This window comes from Austrofundulus limnaeus, unplaced genomic scaffold (assembly GCF_001266775.1).
Source record: "Austrofundulus limnaeus strain Quisiro unplaced genomic scaffold, Austrofundulus_limnaeus-1.0 Scaffold2, whole genome shotgun sequence".
Classification (NCBI taxonomy): Eukaryota; Metazoa; Chordata; class Actinopteri; order Cyprinodontiformes; family Rivulidae; genus Austrofundulus; species Austrofundulus limnaeus.
The window spans coordinates 7,190,010-7,211,136 of record NW_013952404.1 but is presented as its reverse complement, the minus strand read 5'-3'; the positions used below and the strand labels follow the sequence as shown (position 1 = coordinate 7,211,136).

The 21,127-nt window shown below is 36.6% G+C and overlaps 1 protein-coding gene across 1 annotated transcript; it reads right to left on the bottom strand.

Moving 5' to 3' along the window:
• Positions 1-10,368: 10,368 nt before the first annotated feature.
• On the bottom strand, positions 10,369-21,010 carry ppm1aa (protein phosphatase, Mg2+/Mn2+ dependent, 1Aa). Its single transcript, XM_014013879.1, has 6 exons — positions 20,656-21,010; positions 17,878-18,731; positions 17,657-17,774; positions 16,007-16,112; positions 15,804-15,861; positions 10,369-11,208 (listed from the first exon to the last, which is right to left on the bottom strand). The coding sequence occupies exons 2-6, from the start codon at positions 18,712-18,714 to the stop codon at positions 11,179-11,181; spliced, it is 1,149 nt and encodes a 382-aa protein (XP_013869333.1). The 5' UTR covers positions 18,715-18,731; positions 20,656-21,010; the 3' UTR covers positions 10,369-11,178.
• Positions 21,011-21,127: the final 117 nt, after the last annotated feature.

The window sequence follows — 21,127 nt, the reverse complement described above, 5'->3', positions numbered from 1 at the left end:
AGGAAACCAATCAACCAATCAAATTCAGTTTCCTCAGGATGAGGGATCAGATGTCGTGTCAGAAGATTGTATTTGAGTTTAAAGAGGGTGTGGCTAAGGAGCAACTCAAAGAACAATAATCTTAACATTAGAAGTACTGATTTAAATATATTTTTGACCTGTGTTGTTAAAGAAAATACACAATTAACATTAATGCTGTGAAAATCATTCAATCCAGAACAGACTAAAAGCTTAAAATTAATGTCTTTCATACTGATGTGGAGTATATGGCAACATGAACACAACTGTTTTTTTTACATTATTTTAGATCATTTTAATCTCATTAATTACAATAAAAGAGCAGCAGAAAACACTAGAATATTTTAACATAAACTAATGATTCACTTCAAAGTGAATTATGAGAAAAATATGAAGGCAGATTAATATAAGCAGCCGTTTCTTTTTTTTTGGTTCAATTCCTAAAAATGAAGGATGCTTCAACATACGACTCTGCAAAACATTGATAAAACAAGGTGTTTTTTAAGCTCTCACTGAAACAGAGCAAAACAAAGATAGTGGTAATGAGAGTTTTATTCAAAGACACATGTTTGTGTTGAGTAAAACTCACCGTAACGCACCAGCTGCATCCTTTATGGTGAATAAAAAACATGTTGAATGAGCCCGTCTTCGTCTTGCCAGCCTTTGTTGAAGTGTAACTTCCCAGTACGCATGTGGAAAGCTGGAGGTGTACATTCTTAAAGCTAAACTGGAACCCACTGTTTTGTGACTCCATAGTTTTAGAAATAATTAATTATTCTAGTGAGGTGAACATTTTGATCTCGATTTCTTAAATGCTTGAGTTCCATAAAATAAACGTGGCACAAAAAGTAAGAAATTTTGTGCTTGGTTTTGTTGCAAGAATACTTCCTGGAAAAAGTTTTTATACGGTTGGAAAAACTGTTTTTGTTTTGTTTTGTACCTTAAACTGTGCCACATTTGTAAGGAAAATGCATTTGTAGGTTGAGTATGTGGGCTGCGTCCATGAAAAAATCTTGCAAAATCTTCTCTGCCAGTGCCAAACAGTTTATTCCTCTATTAACACAGGTGCCGACAATCAGGTGACAGGTGAGTAACCAGTGGACAATCCTATATCTCCACAGTCTGAGGCCAAAATAAGTCCTTCAAGAGGACAACGCTCGCCCCCACAGAGTGTGGTTTATCAGAGACTACCTGTAGAATTTGAGAGTGGAGAGGATGGAATGRCCTGTCTGCAGCCTAGACCATGATTCAGTTGAACACCTGTGGATCAGCTTGGGCGTGATGTTCATTCCAGAGTGACCAACACAACCATTGTTTAACTTATGACAAATGTTAGTTAGTGAGCAGCATGAGGAGGAGGTGCTGGGATGTTGTGGCTGTGTATGGTTCTTCCACATGCGAGGATCTTGGTTGTCAAATGTTTAGAGTTATAAATTGCCAATATGTCTTGTTTCTTAAGTATTCAATAATCTAGTTCAACAAACAACATCAATCCATCCATCCATCCATTGTCTGTACACGCTTCTTCCTTTTCAGGGTTGCATGGGTCTCTGGTGCCCATATCCAGCAGTCACAGTGCGAGGGGCGGGGTACACCCTGGGCAGGTCGCAAGTCCATCACAGGGCCACACATAGAGACAAACGAGACAAACAACCATTCACTCTCTCACTCACACCTAGGGACAATTTAGAGTTATCAATTAACCTAACAGTCATGTTTTTGGTCTGTGGGAGGAAGCCGGAGTACCCTGAGAGAACCCACGCATGCACGGAGAGAACATGCAAACTCTACCCAGAAAGGTCCCCAGACCGGGATTTGAACCGGTGACCTTCTTGCTGAGAGGCACCAGCTCTACCAACTGAGCCACCGTGCCGCCAAAAACAACATCAAATAAGTGTCAAAAGCAGAATAAACTGTTTGGCAGAGAAAACTTGACAAGTTTTTCATGGTTGCGACCCACAACTCACAAGTGCATTCATTATCCATATAAATGTTGCACAATTTAAGAGGATATAAAAAGGCTTTCCAACGACATACTTTATTGGAAAAAAAAACATCCAAACACAAATTTCTGTAAGATTTGTTCCAAGTTTATAAACACAGAGCTTGAAAATTGGACATCAAGCTTTTAAGAGAGAAAATCTACAAAATTTGCACACACTGAGATTGATTCACTTATTCATATATTCATATATATATAACATATTCATATATATATATTCTTGCAGCATAAACAAACACTATTTGCTGGCCAGACAAAAGCAATTCTGAGAAAGTAATTTTATTTTCTGTTTTCACACAATGAATTATGGTGAAAAAAAGGCGAGGTTGACATATTAGGCAGCTGTGAACAACTTCCACAGCTTCCCGCCTCAGCAGATCAATCAGTCCCATATCTGAACCTCACCAGCGCTGACCCGCTGGCTAGGACTGACATTAATCCTAAACCTTCCAGTCAGTGCAGAGGAATGACAGGCTGCAGCGCGGTGGTGTGACTGAACGCTGATACAGCCTCTAACAAGCAAAGGTGCTGATGCTAATGAGCAGATCTGTGGCTCTTTAACGAGCCTGCATCATTTCATGTCCTAATTTACAATGAGCTGTGTCTCAGGGGTGCAGGATAATGAGCTGGACCAGGATTCCCAGGGCAGCAGCTTGTGTAACCCATCTCATGCAGAGGAAGGAGGGTCAGGGGCAGGGGAGGAGGAGGGTGGTGGTGTAGATCACTCACTCCCAACCAGCGTGAGAGTCTGTTGCAGGGACATATTTCCATGTCTGTAGAGGAGGAGGGCAGGAGGAGAGGTTGGTACATGTCACCCCTGCTTGGTATGATTGTTTGTGCACACCGGTCGAGGAATCACTGCTTCCAAGTGAGAAAAGCTTGTGTTCTCTGTGACAAACTGACCTCGGGCAACAAAGGGGCTGACAGAAAAGGCAAATGGAGAAGGAAAGCCTTGTGAGTCAGGGCGAAGGAGGAACCTTTAATTGAACGTGTTGAATCTGACCGGGATTTACAGAAATCTCCAAAACCACGAATAAATATGACTTCCTTTGCAACCCTGATGAATTAAAAAAATAATAAAAAAATCTGGCTCCTGATGCACTTTGAATCAAATTAACAAATGTGGAGCTCAGTGACCTCAGTGCTCAGACCATCCTACACTACCCCCACCTCCCACTGCTGCTGCTGCGTCTGCACGGCTGCATTAGTGAAGCTCAGATGGGTTTTTCCGCCATGAGTAGCAGAGCATGACATGCACTCAACAATGGCAGGCAGATGACGAGCTGGCTCCATCTGACGACGGCCTGTGCAGAAACAGACTCTTTTATATAGATTTATATGGAGGAATATGTGGGCAGCGTGACTCATCTAATGAGTGCACAGGTAGCCTGAGATCTAATGAGTTAGTTCAGTTTGAACATGCAGAGGTGTGCAGTCTTAAAAACAAGCTTTTTAATTTCAATTTAATGCAAAACTAAAAAGAGAAGAAAAACTGATTAGTGAAAAATGAGTTTTCACTAATCAAAGGTCAATATTTAGGGATGGGCAACTTAAACAATAGAAAGAGCCACATTTTTTGTTGACACTATCAGAGGGCCACATAGCAGTGCACACTTGTATTAAACCAGTAATTTAACGTATTTCATGCTCAAATGCATGTCAGTTGTACTCTTGTTTAATAAATATAAATATAAAACGTTGGAAGCAAACAAAAATAAACCTGCTAGTTTAGTGAGCTGAAGTGCAGCAAAATACGACTCTTTCAGTGCAGACTCCTGAGTGGTTTTGGTTCTGGTAAAAAGTTGCAGTTATTTAGGTACTTGCGACTTCATTATACTCTGTACTTTTACTGTAGCTTTGTGCAACATGTGGTGTCTTATATAAAAATCCTTCATGGCAGACACTGTCCCCCCATGCAGCAGACTAAACACATGGTTTGCCTTGAAATGATGTGAACAGTTCAGTTAGTTTAGCTCCCAAAATAAAACCTTAACATTTTTAAATATATTTAACCTAAATAAGCACTCTTAAACTCTGAGAGCTACTTTCAGTGCTTTAAGTAAATCAATAATTGAATTGTGTGTGTGTGTGTGTGTGTGGGGGGGGGGGGGGGGTCGGACTTGCAGGCCTGACCATCCCTGATTTAGACTGTGAATTCTCCAAATTTTATAAGTTACATTTGGAGTGGATATGATGACACACAGATAGATGTATATACTGTATATGACCTTCTTGCTGTCAGGCATCAGTGCTAACCAATGAGCCTTTGTGTTGAGGTAATTTTTTTAAACTAAAGGCTAGCCAACTAGGCAAATTAAACAACAAGCAATTTCTACAAACTTTAGAGTACAAGTCCCCAAATGGCATGATGAAATGAAGCAGCTGTTAAATCAACAAAATTAATATTTTTTACTTTTGATAGTGTATTCTAGCTGCTATGATCACTCATTCTAAGCTTACTGAAGCATTTATGGCAGAGCTGCACAAAGTGGGGCCAAAAAAAATTGGCCCACCAAGCCATTTGATTTGGCCCACCAGCAGTTGTCCTGGCTATGAGGTTGCGTTTTCCTGTTTTATGTAGAAACACTGTATTTCCACTTAGTCAATCTAACAATTGGTCCAACTATATGCAAAAAATAGTGCACATAGTCTTGACTCAACTTAATTTATCTTTGCATTATACAGTATTAGGATTATTCAAAATACAGTAACTACAAGAGACATTTAGATTAGAACACACATCTAGATTTGCGCACTTTATATCACAAATATTAAAATTTTATAATTTATAAAAAGTCCCATGAGCCTTTGCTGTCCGAGTGTTTGTCAGATTTTCAACCTTACTTAAGAATTATTTACTTTTCATGTATTACTGCATTTGGCCCACAGCCCTCAGATTGATTTTTATTTTGGTCCTCTCAGGGAAAATGTTTGGGCAGCCCTGATTTATGGTATTCATCATCTACTTCCTGTCCACAGGCTGGCAGCGAATCTCCTCCATCTGCAGAGTCTGCTCACAGAGGTACCAGCCTGATAAAACAACAGCTTTCAAGGGCTTTGTAATTATTTCCATGTTAACTAAACTGTTTTAAGCACTATTTCAAAAGCTTTTTATTTAAAATGTCAGCATTGATTTGGCAGAACTACTCAGCGGTTAGCACTGTTGCCTCACAGCAAGAAGGTCCTGGGTTCAATACCCGGTTTGGACCTGAGGCCTTTCTATGTGGAGTTTTGAATGTTCTCCTGGTAATTGTGTGGGTTCTCTCCAGGTACTTCGGTTTCTTACCAGACTAAAAACATGCACATTAGGTCGCCTTCAGGCCCAGGCCTCCCTTAGATAAATAATTTTATTTTACTTAAAAGTAGAAACAAAAATGTATTTTAGATTTCCAGTTAATACCTGTGGACCTTTGCTTGAGAAAAACCTTCTGTAAATGCACTAAATTTTGTTTGGCTGCCACTGAACCAGGAATTATTTACCACACTGAGAACTTATGAGTGGTCTTCAAAACCACCAGAACTATTAACACTGCCCCCCTCTGGCAATCATTTTCAAACTGATGAATCAGAAATTTACTATAAAATCAAAAACTAATGTATAAATAAATAAAAATATTAAAGAATAAACTTGTATGAAATTAGACTTTTTTCCCCCTCCAACATTTACATAAACTCACAGGAATTGCAACAATTTAAACTGAACACAATCTATTAACTGCTCGCCACTGAGCACCATTTGAACATTTGACCTTCTGGCACGGCTCATGACATTATGTTGACATTTAAAGCAATCCCTCCCATGATTCCCCAGTGGCCGCAGACTGCCCTGACCCTGCCTGAGCTCCAGCCCTGTCTATGCCCTCACCACACACTGACAGAGACGCTACAAGGAGACAAACACATGTGAGACTCAGGTGAGAGGTCACATGGGTTCAGCTCACACAATAAAAGCTTGTGATCAATCATTCAGCTCTGAAGATCAGACTGAAAATTAAACCGTTTGTGAAAAATACGTCCCAGAGGTCAGGTAATTAGTGTAGAAAGTCATAAGAGGTGCAATTTACTGAATGCTGCTCTTTTATGAGAAAATCTGTCTAGTCAACAGGAAATTTTTTATGCCTATTCTTGATTTCCCTTCAAGCTTTGTGTGTCAGCATGTTCATTTTAGCAACAGATGTTATCAAACTAATTCTTTGAATCCTGGTATCTCCTTTTTTTTTTCCCAGCTGGAGCAACATAATGTGGTTTTGTCAAACTAATTTACCTGTCACAGTCAGGGAAAAGTTGCACTTGGACAAAAGGCAGATAAAAAGTGATGAAATCAGGAGTACAAGATGACAACCCATTTATTTAGTAATACATTATGCAAACTAGAAATTTTATTCAAACTTCAATGGATTAAAAAAAATGAAAGAAAGGGAGGCAAGAATGAGAAAATTTTAGGAGCAGGGAGAAAAATGCATCTATTCACAAGCAAGGAATGCAATTTGTTCAATCGACAACACAAAATACAATTTAGTTTAGGGAACAAAGCTTTTTTTTTAACTTTTTTTCTGCCATTTCTTTGGAGCTAAAACATAATACAAAATATACAGTTATTGAACTTTGTAAAATCACTCACAGAGGCCTCTGAGAAGCATTTGAATCAACATTGACAATACTTAACTACAGCACTCTAAAGCTATTCTCGTATGTAATCATAAATAGAGCAGGTATACTGATGTATGTATGCACATCTTGAATGCTTACAAGGTTACTATGTTAAAACACTTGCATTTCTTAAAACGTATGACATCATTTGCTGTGGAAATTAAATAAGCCTTTAAGACCGAGATTAGATACAGTGACAGTGGAAAAACATTGTACCTTGTGACAGCCAGGACAAAGTCACTGTTAATATTAAGTACCTTTTAAAAAATAAAAAAGAATAAAAAGGTTTTCAAATCGATAAGAGCGTAATGTCACCAGCATTACTCGTTATAGTGTTTTGTTGGGCAGGAACTTTAGGGGGCAACATGGGTAAGGCAAATCGGTGAGCTTATTTACGAGCTGACAAAGATTAGCGAAGTGAGGCTCGGGTCGCCCTGTAAGGGGGACGGATACACCACCACTGCTAAGGGTCACACAGTAAACACCTCGACTGAGGTATATCAATATCTACATGAGGGCGTAAGCATTTAAAATATCTAACCTCTGCTAGGTAGTCCTCCGTAAAAGAATATACAAGACGCATTTCAGAAAAACTCAAAAGTAACTCTGTAAATAGCTTTATTATTTTTTTCTATAATAATAATAATAAAAAAGCTGATTAGACAGATGATCAGTGCATATGACTTGTCATTTAGTCACACACCAATCAGCTACAACAATAAACCCATCTCTACAACACATTTTGAGTCCTGACTTTTTATGTAGATGTTACTTTGGCACGATCTAAACATGACTGCAGACCAAGCACGCTTTTAGTTAGCACCAGTTCAGGATAAGCTCGAGAAACATGAAACAAAAATAAAATAAAATCAAAAGGTGCTGACCCCATTGTAACTCAGGGATCCTCTACCAGCTCTTCTATGATGTAAAATCAAGGAAATGGGTTTTAATGTTGTGGCTGATTGGTGTGTTTTCCTCACGTTTCTAAAAACCCTGAAGCCTTTATACAACTGCAGAACTGAGTGAAGTGTCTCGTATGTTAAAACAGGTGAAAAGGCGGCAGGTACTGATAGGCAGCTTACGGGGTAAAGCTGATAGTGTTTCTATAATCGCTAAAAATATGCTGTCATTTGCAGGAGCTTCCCTAAAAACATCATTTCATCAGAATCGGTACAATTAAACACTGTAGCTACAAGCAAAAATCTGTTTAACAAAACAAAATAAATGGAACAGCACTCTTTAAAGCAAACTGCTTAAAACACTTCCTATAGAGATCATGAGGTATTTAAGTTCATTAAAAACTATATACTGTATTTATGATTGGGATTTGTTCATTTCAAGAAGACAGTGGGGTTGTTTACAAACTCCTCTCTGAACTTGAACATAATTTCAGTAACATGCATTAGAAAAAACATTTGTTTTTGCTAACATTCCAGTTAGACCAAATTTCCCACATTGTGTTTTTCTGTGGAATGAGTCCATTATATAAAAAAAAGAATTAAATAAAAAATGGGTAAAAAATATATTTTAAGGGTTACATAATTTATTTTAAATTATCTCTGGCAAAATTGCAAGACATGCCATGATTATTCTAAATCACCCAACATGCAAACAAACAAATAAAACATGTTTGTTCCTCTTTGAGCTTTAAGGAAAAATAAAAAAAAGAAAGGAAAAAAAAACATGAAATTAACATCCGCCAAGTTTTTAAGGAGCAGTTGAACGTTAGAAAAGAACCATAGTTCACTTTTGCTACAAGCTGTTCAGTACAACATAAAGAGCTGCTGAACTGAAACAAGAAAACAAAAACAGCATTTTTTGTGTATACAATTAAGTTTTCTTTGCTCAAACACAGTAAACAAGTCCAACTACTTTACATGATGTTAGTACAGAATCTATACAAGTCTGAAAGTAAGGGAATTTAAGTATTTTTGTTGAAATTAACTTCTTATTAAGGGGGAAGCTTCGACCCAGAAAAACTTCAGTTTTTTCCACGTTTTGTTGAATTATTGGTTAAAAGGTACTCTATGGTGTCTTCACTGCAATGAAAATAATACATTCAACATTTAAGAAAAATGCTATAAAGGCCTATTTAACAAATACATTTCGACACCTTTTTGTTTCTTGACTTGCTCAGCACACATCTCCCACTTGTTAATATCCACTCTAGCGCCCCCTGCAGACCATTAGAAGAAGTTTTATGATAAAACACTTGTCCTGCAAGTTTATCCTTGAGTGTGGAGCTTGTTTCTCCACACCAAAACTAGCAGTCAAAAACACCACAGAGTACCTATAACAGCCAAGACAAAAATCTAAATTTCTGCTTATTTAAAGGTTTTTTTTATAAACTCGCATTTTGCAAGGGGAGAGCAATGTTGTTGTTTTTTTTACTTTGTCAAAAAGGAGGGGTCTTTGGCATTTTTGCCATAAAAGCACATCAGAAAGCAGCTTTAGGAATAAAGTTATTCTTTTTTTTTTTTACAAGACTGGTATGTACCCATTACAAATCTAAATGAGGTGAAATAGCTAGCATTGTCTTTTTGATAAATCAAGGATTATAAATTTAGTACAATATTACTCTGTAGTACATAAATGAAACAGGAAAACAAAAAGATTAGAAGGAATAATTGTTAGCCAATCATCAAGAGACAAACCAATATCACATTTTGGCCATGGAAATAAAATTAATTCAAGCAAAATTATTTATTCCTCAAAAGAATTAGGTCAGAAATATACATACATAAATGTCCATAACAATAACAAGACAAAAACGGCAGAAAATTAATCTGAAATAAAACAATTTCTCTTTAAGAAATACATCTAATGTGTTAAATACAGATTTAGTAAGTGACCATGTTTTCTGGGAGGGGATATTAAAAATAAAAGTTAACTCACAGATCACACACTATAGCAGCAAACTTGTGCTGTGGATAATATTGTGGAAGAGGAGAAATTTAGGAGTCACAAACCTTATGGGAATAAAAAGGTGCTACACAAACAGGAGAACACGTTTGTTCTTGCTTTAAATGTCTCGAAAAATAGTCTCAGATCCAAACGTTTCTACAATGTTATTCTGAGATTTAGTTTAAAATAGTCAGTGCTTCAACTCTTCACCTCATAATGTGAGACAAATAACTTAAAATGTATATTTGTACCAAATACAAAAAATGACTAAAATTGGCTTAGGCTGTAATAAAGCTGAAAATGTGGTTAAAAACAAAAACAAAACAAAAAAACAATATGGCACCAACAGTGGTCTTGTACATTTAAAAAAAAAAATCATATTTTTAAATAGGACACAATGTATGAGTGAATTAGTCAACAACTGACCAGCTGCAAAACATTGTACACCACTGATAAATTCAATTATGTGCCAACTAGGATTAATTTAAAGTTCCAACACTTAACAGCATCTATAATTTATTTTATCCAAGGCTGTTTTGGGGGGTTGGACAGTCTTTGTAAAGATAAGGATGGAAGTGGGGGTAGAACGGGATGGACTTAAAATCCATCATCTTAAGTTGTCTGTATGCAAACGGACTGATCTGCCTTTCCACTGAAACACGTGCRCTCACACAAGCACCCATACACTATTGCAAGTATCTTTTTGCACAAGTGTGTTGACATAGGGCCCATCAACAAACATTGCTGAAAAATGAGTAAACAAAATAAAATAAAGGTTTGATTTTTCCACCTTATACTGTCAAATTACCTTTATTGTTTGAGCATCTACAGAAAACTGAATTAAAACAATAAAAACTGGGAAAAATAATTAGGATTTATGTGGTTTGATATAGAGAGCTTACTGTGCTGTGTACTATACAATTTACCCGTTTCTTAAGAGCATAGGCTGACTGGGGAGGAAAACAAAAAAGTGGAAAAGAAAAATAATAAAAGTAAAAGCGCAGAGACATTGTGCCTGGAGGACAAGCAGTAATATTCACTGAATAAACATTTGAATTCCAGAAGAGCAGGAAAAGGCAGATAGTGCATAAAAAGTTCTCTTTTTTCCCCCCATTTCTTTCATTTTTTTCCTTTCTTTTTTTTTTTTTACTTAAAATCAAGCTGCGTTAAATACAGGCTGTTTGTACAGGACAATTGCACTTCACAAAAACAGAAATATACAAACACACAAGGAAATGTGAATCAAATTAATTACAGCAACAAAAAATATATACTATTTAAGCGGATTATTTAACAAAAAGAAAAACAACTTTGTGGACTCACTTGTTGAGGATTACTTTAGAGAAGAATATTAAGGAGGGTGAACAAAAAAGGGAGACAAGACGGTGGGGATCCTGAACTCCAGAGTGGACTGGTGCTGCACTACTCCAGGTTTGTGTGCATGCAACTCCTCCTCCTCCTCCTCCTCCTCCTCCCATGAATTCCCTTCTTAGAAACCAAAAGCTCAGAGTGACGGAGAGGCAGACTGCTGAGCTGAGCTGCTGTGGGTCTTGAGAGGATGGTGGTTTGTAAACTCTATGCTGTGTTAGTGGTAGGAGGTTGTGTTACCACATGTCGTCTGTGGATGCAGAGTCCTTGATAAAAACAAAGAAGAGGAAGGAAAAACCCTTCAGACTAAAACTATAAACCCACCCATCGAAAGCTGCACAGGTTTCAGTATGTCTGATATCAACTAAAGAACGAACAAGAGTCACAACACCTCTCATCCAACATATCCAGCCTAAGTGTAAATACTGCAAATAATCAATGAAATCTATAAAAATTCTAATTATTTACGAGATGTATCCTTTTCAAGTATGAAACTTTCAATAAAAATAGCAAAACACTGCAAGAGTGATATGAAACATTTGCCTAAAGCTTAACATGATAACCACTTTTTAAAGCCCTTTTTTTGTTTTTTTAAAAACAAATCCACTACTGCTTATGCACATCTTTTATCAGTACGAAAAATATATATTTTAACAAAAAACTCAAGAAAATTATTTAAAAATAAAAAATGGTGCATAATTATTCAAAAAGCTGGACAGTTTAGGATTTATAAATAATTCCTAGGAACAGAACATTTTTGCAAATTGATATCTGTAGAAATTTTTGGTTTGATTAAAACTTGTATTTGATTGATAACAAAGCTGAAGAACTATGCAGCAGCTCATAGTCCTAATTTATTCGTAGTACTGAATCATTTTAGTACACAAAGGGTAAAATAGTATTCAACAACATACAGTAGCTGGACTGTTGTTTTTGAACCTTTATTGTGGACCTTAAAAGTATTTATTTTTTCTTTTTTTTAATTTTTTGTTTGTTTGTTTCTTCTAAAATCATTAATTTGTCAGTTTCACAAACCCTGCCTTTAGACTAATGCTTTACTTTAACCAAAACAAACCTGCTGATTGTGTTTTTGTGTGAAGCAGTTGACTGGAGAGATTTGTTAAACAGCACATAAACACCTGAAGGGTGACATAAAAGCTGCCAGAGATGTTTCAATCTAGTCCCTGTGTACTCAAAATTTCATTATTGTGATTGGGCTTGTTCAGAAAAATTGCCCCATATTCTGTGTTAAAGTGTACAACTCCTGACTATTATTGTCCTCGCTTTGTTGTCAACCATAAAGGAAAAAAAAAGTTGAATTCAAAGAAAATGCTTTAACAGTTTAGCTGTGATTATTTAGGGTCTAGACGTGATCATTTCTCTCAGACACATAGTGTGTAATACCACAGAGTTTATTACAGATAAAGAAACATGTTTTACTGGTTAACCTGCAGCCACTGAAGTCTTTAAATGGTTGGCTGTTTCCTGATTATGTCAGACATCTTTTTGTAGAGTTTTGGTACGTTGAACCTAAAACTGTACTATAATTTCTCTTCAGATTTTAAAATGTGCAACAACAATTTCTCAACATCTTTGCCTTAAAAGAGATTTCTACTTGATGTTCCAAGATGTTTACTAGAATTTAAAACAATTACAGAGCTTTACAAGACTGAGCAGGTTTGGTTACAGAAAAACTAAAAACATACAAGAGAAAGCAAAAAGGTTTTCTGTCAAACTAAAAAAAAATTAAATAAACCAGACCAGATTAACAAGTTAGACTATGCCTATGAGAATCAGGAAATAAGCATAACAAAAGGAAACTATTTTTTTTCTTTTTGGTCTTCACTTAAATAAAAATATATACAAAATGAAATAAATATTAAAATGAATGTGAAATGTATCAAGCATTGTTCAGATAAATTTGATCTCTGAGGCAAATTTCATCATCAGCTATAGAGCTATTCATTAAAATTTCTATTTCTTAAAGTGAAAAACTCCACAGCATTGGGCAATTATCCACAAATTAATATAAAACAATTAAACTAATTCAAAACGGGCATGAATATTAAAAATGGCCTATTCAGAGCTTAGTTGTTTATTTTCAAGGACTGAGCTAGATGAAATAAAAATATTAAGTTATCAAAATTAAAGCAGTACAAAAGCAAAGAAGTCCCATCAGGACAAATTTTCAGTTTTTAACATTTTCTACATATCCAGACAAGAAAAGGCAAAAAATAAACTGAACAGCTAAAATATTTGCACGGTGGCTGACACAACTGGAGGTGTAACGAAAATGATTCTGCCCACAAAGAGGTAAGAAGACAAAAGACTGAAAAAACCTGTTTCACCAATAAAGTAATTAAATAAGTAAAACACAACACGTGTAAGAAAGGCTGTTGTACAATAGATTGCACAAACAGATTTAGCAGGTAACAAAGATAAAAAGAAAAAAAGCCAAATGAATAGTTGCATTCCACAGACAGATAGAGTCCAGGGTTGTTAACTCTGCAGTCAGCAATCAATAACAGGTCTTAAATTAATAAATAAAATTAAATAAATCTGCTTTTAAATGAAGAAAAAATTACTTATTGTCTTTGTACCAGAGTGCTTCTGAAACCAAATACAGTGTCAATTTACTCACTCTGAATGCCATTACTTTGGCCTCCAGTGTTGATGTTAGGAACCCTGGAGATGTTTTTTTAAACCAGATTATGTCCTTTAAATCACTGATAAATCAAGAAAAAAAACAGCAACTGACTATGAGCAAGAATCATTTGAAAAAGCTGGCATGCAAAGATGCAGCAGCCACTTGTGAGCAAGAGAAAAAAACAAAGTTCTTGTTCACGTGTGCTAAAATACAGTGGAGGGTTGTTGCTGGAAATCAGGAGCAACCTTCAACTGTTTGTGGAAGATTAAAGACATCTCACTATGGAAGAGAAAAGAGATAAACACCCAATCAGCTGGAAAYGACCAGCTGACTCGATGCTCAGAAAGTGAGTGCTAGGAGACCAAAAGGAGGCAAGAGCTGGACTCAAATAAAAGCTAATCAGCAGAAAGGGTATCTCCAATACCGCAGATTTCTCTAAACTTGACCCCTGTCAAACTCTGTAGGTTCAAATTGAGGGTGAACAGAAGTGATGTATATCTCACTGTATTATTGTAGCAAGACTGAGGCCAAGACTGCCAGCTGATGTCACCATCAATAATCTGCTGCCACATAAACTACAATGTAGGTCCTTTTCTCACAACATAAACAACAGTTTATCCACTGGGACAAAAACGATGTCGCCCTACAAGGCAGGATATATGATTTTTGAAAAAAATTATAAAAACAATTTAAACATAAAAGTGGCCAAAACTATTGTTAATCATATAACAAAACTTTAGAGTTAAGGAGTAATCAGTACAGAAGGTTCTAACAATGAGTCACTAGCTACGTTTACATGGACATGGGTAATCAGATTAACAGCCATTCGGAATAAAAATGAGTCATGTAAACACCCTATTTGGATTATTCTGACCCGATTCAGCTCGATCCGAATGAATTTGTAATCGGAATGTGAGAGGTGGTTTATGCCAATTGATAATCCGAACAGTGTGCATGTAAACACTTAATCTGATCATTTTATTCTGAGTGTGGAAAACTGACCAGACTGTGCATGTCTTCTGTCTTTCATCCACAGGCTTCTGTTATTTTGAGGAGGGAGGGACAGCAGCGCTGTTTCCAGCAGCACTGAACTTTTCCTCCCATTTTCTCATTCAATAAAGAAGGAAGACAAACAGCCTGCGCCGCTTCGCAAAAAAATAAACAAAAATAAAAAAAATAAAAAGTCCATCTGTCTCCTGTAGCTTAACCAGGGAGTAACGTCTCCAACATTATTAAAAGTTGTCGTAGGTCCATTCTGAGCTCAGAAGATGTTTGTTTACGTCCACGACGAAAGTAAAACACTTTTCTGTGTTTTCTTTTTTGTTTTTTTTTTGGCGGGGGGAGTTAGCAACTGCGCATGTCAGTGCCTCTGTTCTGAATAAAAGCCTGGTGCGTGTAAACACTCGTCATGATCGGATTGAGGCATGTAAACGATACATTCCRATTATTTAATCCGAATACATTTCAACCCATCATAGAATTTTGCACATGTAAACATAGCTATTGAGAAGTTTGAATGTTTAAATAGACTTCAGGAGTCCACTAACAGCCGAATGTAGCTTATTCTGTATTTTAAGTTTCATATATAAGTATGAAATTAACAGTTTTTAAATCTCAAAGATAATGGGGGCATCCAATGAAATTGTTGCTAACACGATAAACTACCTGCAACTTTAAAAACACATGACATTTAATTGAACAGAAGCAACATTTTCTTGGTCTGTTTGTTCAAAGACATCTGATTAACTATTAACTATGAAGAGTACGTAAAGTCACATATTTATTTAGACAAAAATGACTAAGACATATTTGTTCCTTTTAAATTAAGATCAAAAACTAATTCAATTCAATTCAAAATTCAAAAATACTTTATTGATCCCTGAGGGAAATTAGGTTAAAAAATTTAAATTAAATTGAGGAACAAGATGAAATCTTTTTAGCACAAAAACTATTATGTTTTTAACCTTGTCAAAATTAAACCAGTTTTTATTTGACTAAAACTAGTTAAGAAAATCAACTGGGATTGTTTTGTTGTTGCAGAGTCAATCCTTAATCATACAACATTATCTCAATTTGCAACAAACAACTAATTTTATTGTTCTGAATGCAAACGCATGCATTAGATTTTTTCATATTTGCTCATCACACATTAAAACCATGCATACTTCAACTAAAGCAGGCCAAAAAACATTTAAGAAACAGTTCACTACTTACAGTGTCATCACTTCGGTATGGGTTAAGTTTGTTGTACACCGCCTCAATAACACTTCGTCTGAGTACAGAAACAAGTGTAAAGAATAATTACTTTTAGTTGTATTAAGAATTTTAACAATTTCAGTAATAAAGGCAGCAATAATTGGAGGAACAACTTCCTAATGTCATAGTAAGATTGTGATATTACTACAAAAGTCACTTACTTGCTTGCCAGTTCTCCACCTGGAGGAAGGTTTGGGATGCTCTCAGATGCTAACGTCCGCATAATATTAACCAAATCCGGAACACCTTCCGGATTTTTGATTATCTCTGTAAGAAAAAACGTAGATTTATTTAGAATGTTTTAAAATAATTTTACATGCAAAATGTGATTTTGTACTGACATACTGAAAAAGCTTGGTTATCGTTGAAAGATTCAATTTTGATCACAATGAACTTTGTAGACCTGCAGGTCATTTATGTTTGTTTTGACATTCATACAAAATGACAGAATCTGACACTACAATAAGAGAGGCTGCTGGTTTAAGTCATTTTGTCTAATGAAAACCGTTCTGACGCTTCGTACTCGATATTCTTGAGATAGACAGGAAGTCAAACGAGACCAAATACTACTTCTAAAGGCCCTGTCACACTAGACAACTCATGCCAACTTATGGACATTTTAAAGACATCTAAACTGAAGATGGAATTTTAAAAAATCTACAGGAAGCTTCTTTTTGGCACATAATGTAATTCAAACAAATTGATCAAATACAGTATATAACTTGTTAGCAATTTAGACATAAAAAATGTTTCATAAGTTGGCATAAGTTGCCTAGTGTGACAGGGCCTTTAGAAAATTTTGGATGGTAGAACAGTTGACTGACATGGATTAAATTAAATTAATTTATTTGTTTAGGACAATGTGCAATTAAAACATAAAAACATTTGATGCATTGCACCAGATTTAGCCTAAGACTAATTTACATCAAATTATAGGTTTACATAGTTCTTGTTTATCTTTAATAATTAAACATTATTAAGTACAAGAGTTTGATACATCAGTTTTATTTAGGGGTGCACCAATAAATCGGTTAGCCGATTTATCAGCCTTGATTACCTTAATTTTGGTAGATCTGCAAATGGCTGATCCTTACACGAAAACACGATATTATCCACCAGTCTTAAGGCCCTGTCACACTAAAAAWTTTTAGACAACTTTTGAAAATTTTGTTATGACTATTTTACTCATATCAGCTACATATTGAATTAAATTTTAGCATTCAGTATGTATATGTCTGTATATGTCCAAATGAGGCTTCCAGTATATATTTTTTAATTCCATCTTCAGCTTAGACATCTTTAGTGTTGGACAAACTTTTCGTAAGTTGTCAAAACATTATGGTGTGACAGGGTCTTTATCTATCTCCGCAAATATCTGAAAATAAGCCACTGTCCCCTTTTTCTCTGCTGTGAGCACTACCTCATGTCCAGTTGAAACAAGTTTGTATTGTTTCAAGGGTATTCTTCAATGTTTTTCAGTAAAATACGATTGGAACATTGAAGGTGTATTGTGACCTTATGAGACCTGACCGTGTCAGTTATCTAAAAAATTGGTCCGGCAAGTCAGGCTTTTTTAAATTGGCCAGAAAACTGCAGTCGGTGCACCCCTAGTTTTAGTATTGCAATCTTGATGTGAAGATTAAATATGAAGTTATCTTTTGTGTTTGTATACAAGTGAATACAGAAAAAAGAAAAAAACAGATTCCAAACTAGCTTCCCCCAAGCCCAGATGATAGGTGATTAAAAACAAATAAAATGSTCATTTAAAAAAGCTGTTCTCCTCCAGGAAAATGCATTTTCTCTTCTCTTACCTTCTACTCTGCCCTCGAGATAGTTGTCCAGCTCAGCCTCTCGTTTCACTGCTTCTGGAGAAACTTTTGGAGCCCCAGGAAAGCAAATTAACACAACACTCATATTGTCACGGCTTCCCTGTGGACAAACAAAGAGCAATCAATGCAACAATGTAAATCAACTCTAATAACCATCATTGTAACTACATAATATCATTACAAGTGCTGTGAGACTGTTATACCTTGTATAAGCAGGTGTCGACAATTTCATTGCTGACTTTTTCAAGATCCTCTGTAACCTCTAGCCTTGACCTCACAAAGTCACAGAGTTCCTCGTTAGCCATGACATCCCAGATGCCATCACAAGCAAGTATTATGAATTCATCTTCCCCGTCACATCTTTCTATTGCATACACTTCGGGCTCTGGAGAAACAAGCTGCTCTGTTGGGCCTTTTCCATGAACACATTTGTAGTCGAAGTCTCCTAGAGCTCTTGAGACAGCTAGAGACCCATTAACTCGCTGGATCATAACTGAACCACCGGCATTCTGGATTCTCTCCTTCTCAAGGGGGTTGTTGGGTTTGTGATCCTGTGTGAAGAAGTGCACAGCTCCCCCCCTGCTGAGAAGACCCCGAGAGTCCCCACAATTGATAAAGTAGATATGGCTCGGAGAAATCATCACCCCTACTGCAGTGGAGCCGCTGCGGTCAACACCATGCTTCTTCTCAGAGATGGTCCGCATGTGTTCATCAATCTGCAAGAATCCTGTGCGGATTCCATTCTTCACGCTGTCTACATTGTTTTCCTCCTGTAGAGCACTCTGGAAGTCTGGGTTGGTAGTGATGTGTTCCAGGAGGTGCTCACAGCAGTATTTGGCCACCTGTGAGCCGGCATGCCCGTCGTAAACRGCAAAAAATGACCAGAGCTCGAGACCATGAGGCAGGCCAATTACTGCTGTGTGTGCATCCTCCATTTCAACCCTCCAACCCTGCATGCTGCTCAGCCCATACCTTAGGTTGTTACCATCACCATGGGAATTGTATTTTTCCATCTTTGGTTTGTCCAGAAATGCTCCCATTGTGTCTCTTTAACAACCTGCAACACAAAATAAGAAAATTTGTGCTGATAAGAAACATTTTTTTAATAGTGATATGCAGGAAAATGTCTTCCATTATTTACTTTGGTTCTAATGTTGACAGATTTAAGCACACACATGTCAGCCCTGTGCAAAATGTTGTACTTTTGTACTGTTATTTTTCACATTTGATGAATGAGTCAGGTTAGACCCCCTCCCCCCAAACACACACAAAAAATCTTAAAAAGGATCAAACTGAACTAATATAACCAATAAAATGCATCTGAATATAATTTTAGTGTTTGCCTGTTTTAACGATATAATTATTCTAATTTCAGCAACCGTGTGTAAATATATCATGTTACAACCATTCAACACTCTGGTTTTAACTTTTTTAATTAAACATAAGCCCACTGAGCAAAAGGTAGCTGCAGCAGGTGCAGGAAAGTCAGTAGCGAGAAAACAGTCACAACACTGCAGTAACACAACAAACACAAAATGTGAAGCAACATTACATGTGCACAAACATCTACATGCCACATATTTACATTGCTACCATGCAGCAGTTCAGCAATTTACATGCAAAGCACACACAGCTGGCATTTGGTAAATACAACGTTCACTCTTTTAAATCCTACTGTTGTAAATAAGAGGTAAATAAGAGGCCTTTCAAACTTTCTAAATAAATGATTTACATGTAAACGGGATGTCTGAGAAACTGAGTTACAATGCACATTTCTACAAAATCAGCTGTTCTTCAATCTGCAAAAAAAATGTTTATTTGTGTTTATGTGCTGCCAGCTTAGAGACATGTGCAGTTATTTAAAATATACATCTCAGCAACCTCCTACGTAATAAACAACCACAATGTATGAGAAAATACTATGAGTTGCATTCTGCTAAACAATATTTGCTAAAGTTTTTTGTTTGGCGTATTCTGCCACATGCAGTAAAAAAAGGTGGAATGTCCGAAATACATTATTTAGTTTGATTTGATTTTATTTAAACACACAAAAAATAAAAAAATAAAAAAGAACACAACAACAATTCCAAACGACATATTTCACGTGCAAGGGAAGGGTAAATAGTTTTTTTTAATTTGCCTGTGAACTGGCTCAGTCCTGGAGAATTACTTAAACTTAAACTATTCAACAATTAATACTAAAAAAAAATATTAAAACCCACACAATTAAACATGGTTTCATTAACTGGTTTGGGAAATAAAATTTAAAAAAGCTGTCCAAAATTGAGTTTTCAAGTTAGATGAGAGAGAAACAACAACAACTGAATAAGTCCACCACATAAACATTTAAATATTAACTGAGTTAAAACAGATATCACATCTTCCACCCATTTGTGGCACAAGATAAGCATCTTGGAGCTGGGTTCAGACCCCGGCTCCTGTCTAAAAATAGTTGACCTGAGTACACATTATGGCTACTTATTAGGAACGTTACACGGTGTTCAACGAATTGAAACATCTCAAAATTAAATACTTAAATTTTACATTCAGTGTACAGGCAGATACGAAATAAGGCCTTTACTTGTATTGTGATATACCAACAAACAGACCTTCGCGATTCTGAACACCTTGTAAGACTAGATATAGCTACTTAACTAACCAGTTTCTCGATTACCACTTAAAAACAAAGTCTTAAATCCTACTGTTGTAAGCTAGGACGGGCCTGTTCAAACAGCACCGTTTAGATAGCTGGATTAAAGGTAGGTTTGCATCTGAACCAAGTGCAGACTAGTTAAAATACAAACAGCCTTCCCTCTTTGCGGGCCTCGACCCTAGTCTCTTTCTAACTTTGACAGGCCTTCATCTTTACCATAGATGAAGCGAGCAAAACCATCGGCCCTGCTGCCAACTAATAGCACAAGTAGCTAAATGCCCAATTGCTCTGAATAAATGATATCTAAAGATTAAAATATTTTACTTACCAAATCGCTAACACACCAGTTGATAGCTACTCTGTGTGATGGGGACCAAGTGTCCGCAGTTTACACCACAAGCACAACGACGAAATACAGGTTTGCGTTGGCTAAGCTAAGCTAAGCTAGCTTGCGAGCTAGCAATGAGAAATCGTCACTCAAAATTCAATGCAATTGTGTGAATGCGGAGGTCCCTCTTTGCGTTCTCCCGTGATGTATTACATATTCTCAGCTGGCGAGCTAAAGGATACTCTAATTTCTGGTGTTTTGAGGGAGGGGGGAGGAAGCTTGGTGCGGACAAGCCAGGGGTAAGCTGAAACGACTGCCCCAGCCTCTCCACTTGACAGCTTGACAGCTAACGTTAGCTTCTAAGGAGCCACACACACAGGACCCGGATGTTACAGGCTGCGTATATTCGAAAACATGACATCATTCCAGAAGAGTTGTTGCTGCGCGCGCTGTGGCTGGCCGTCGCATTATT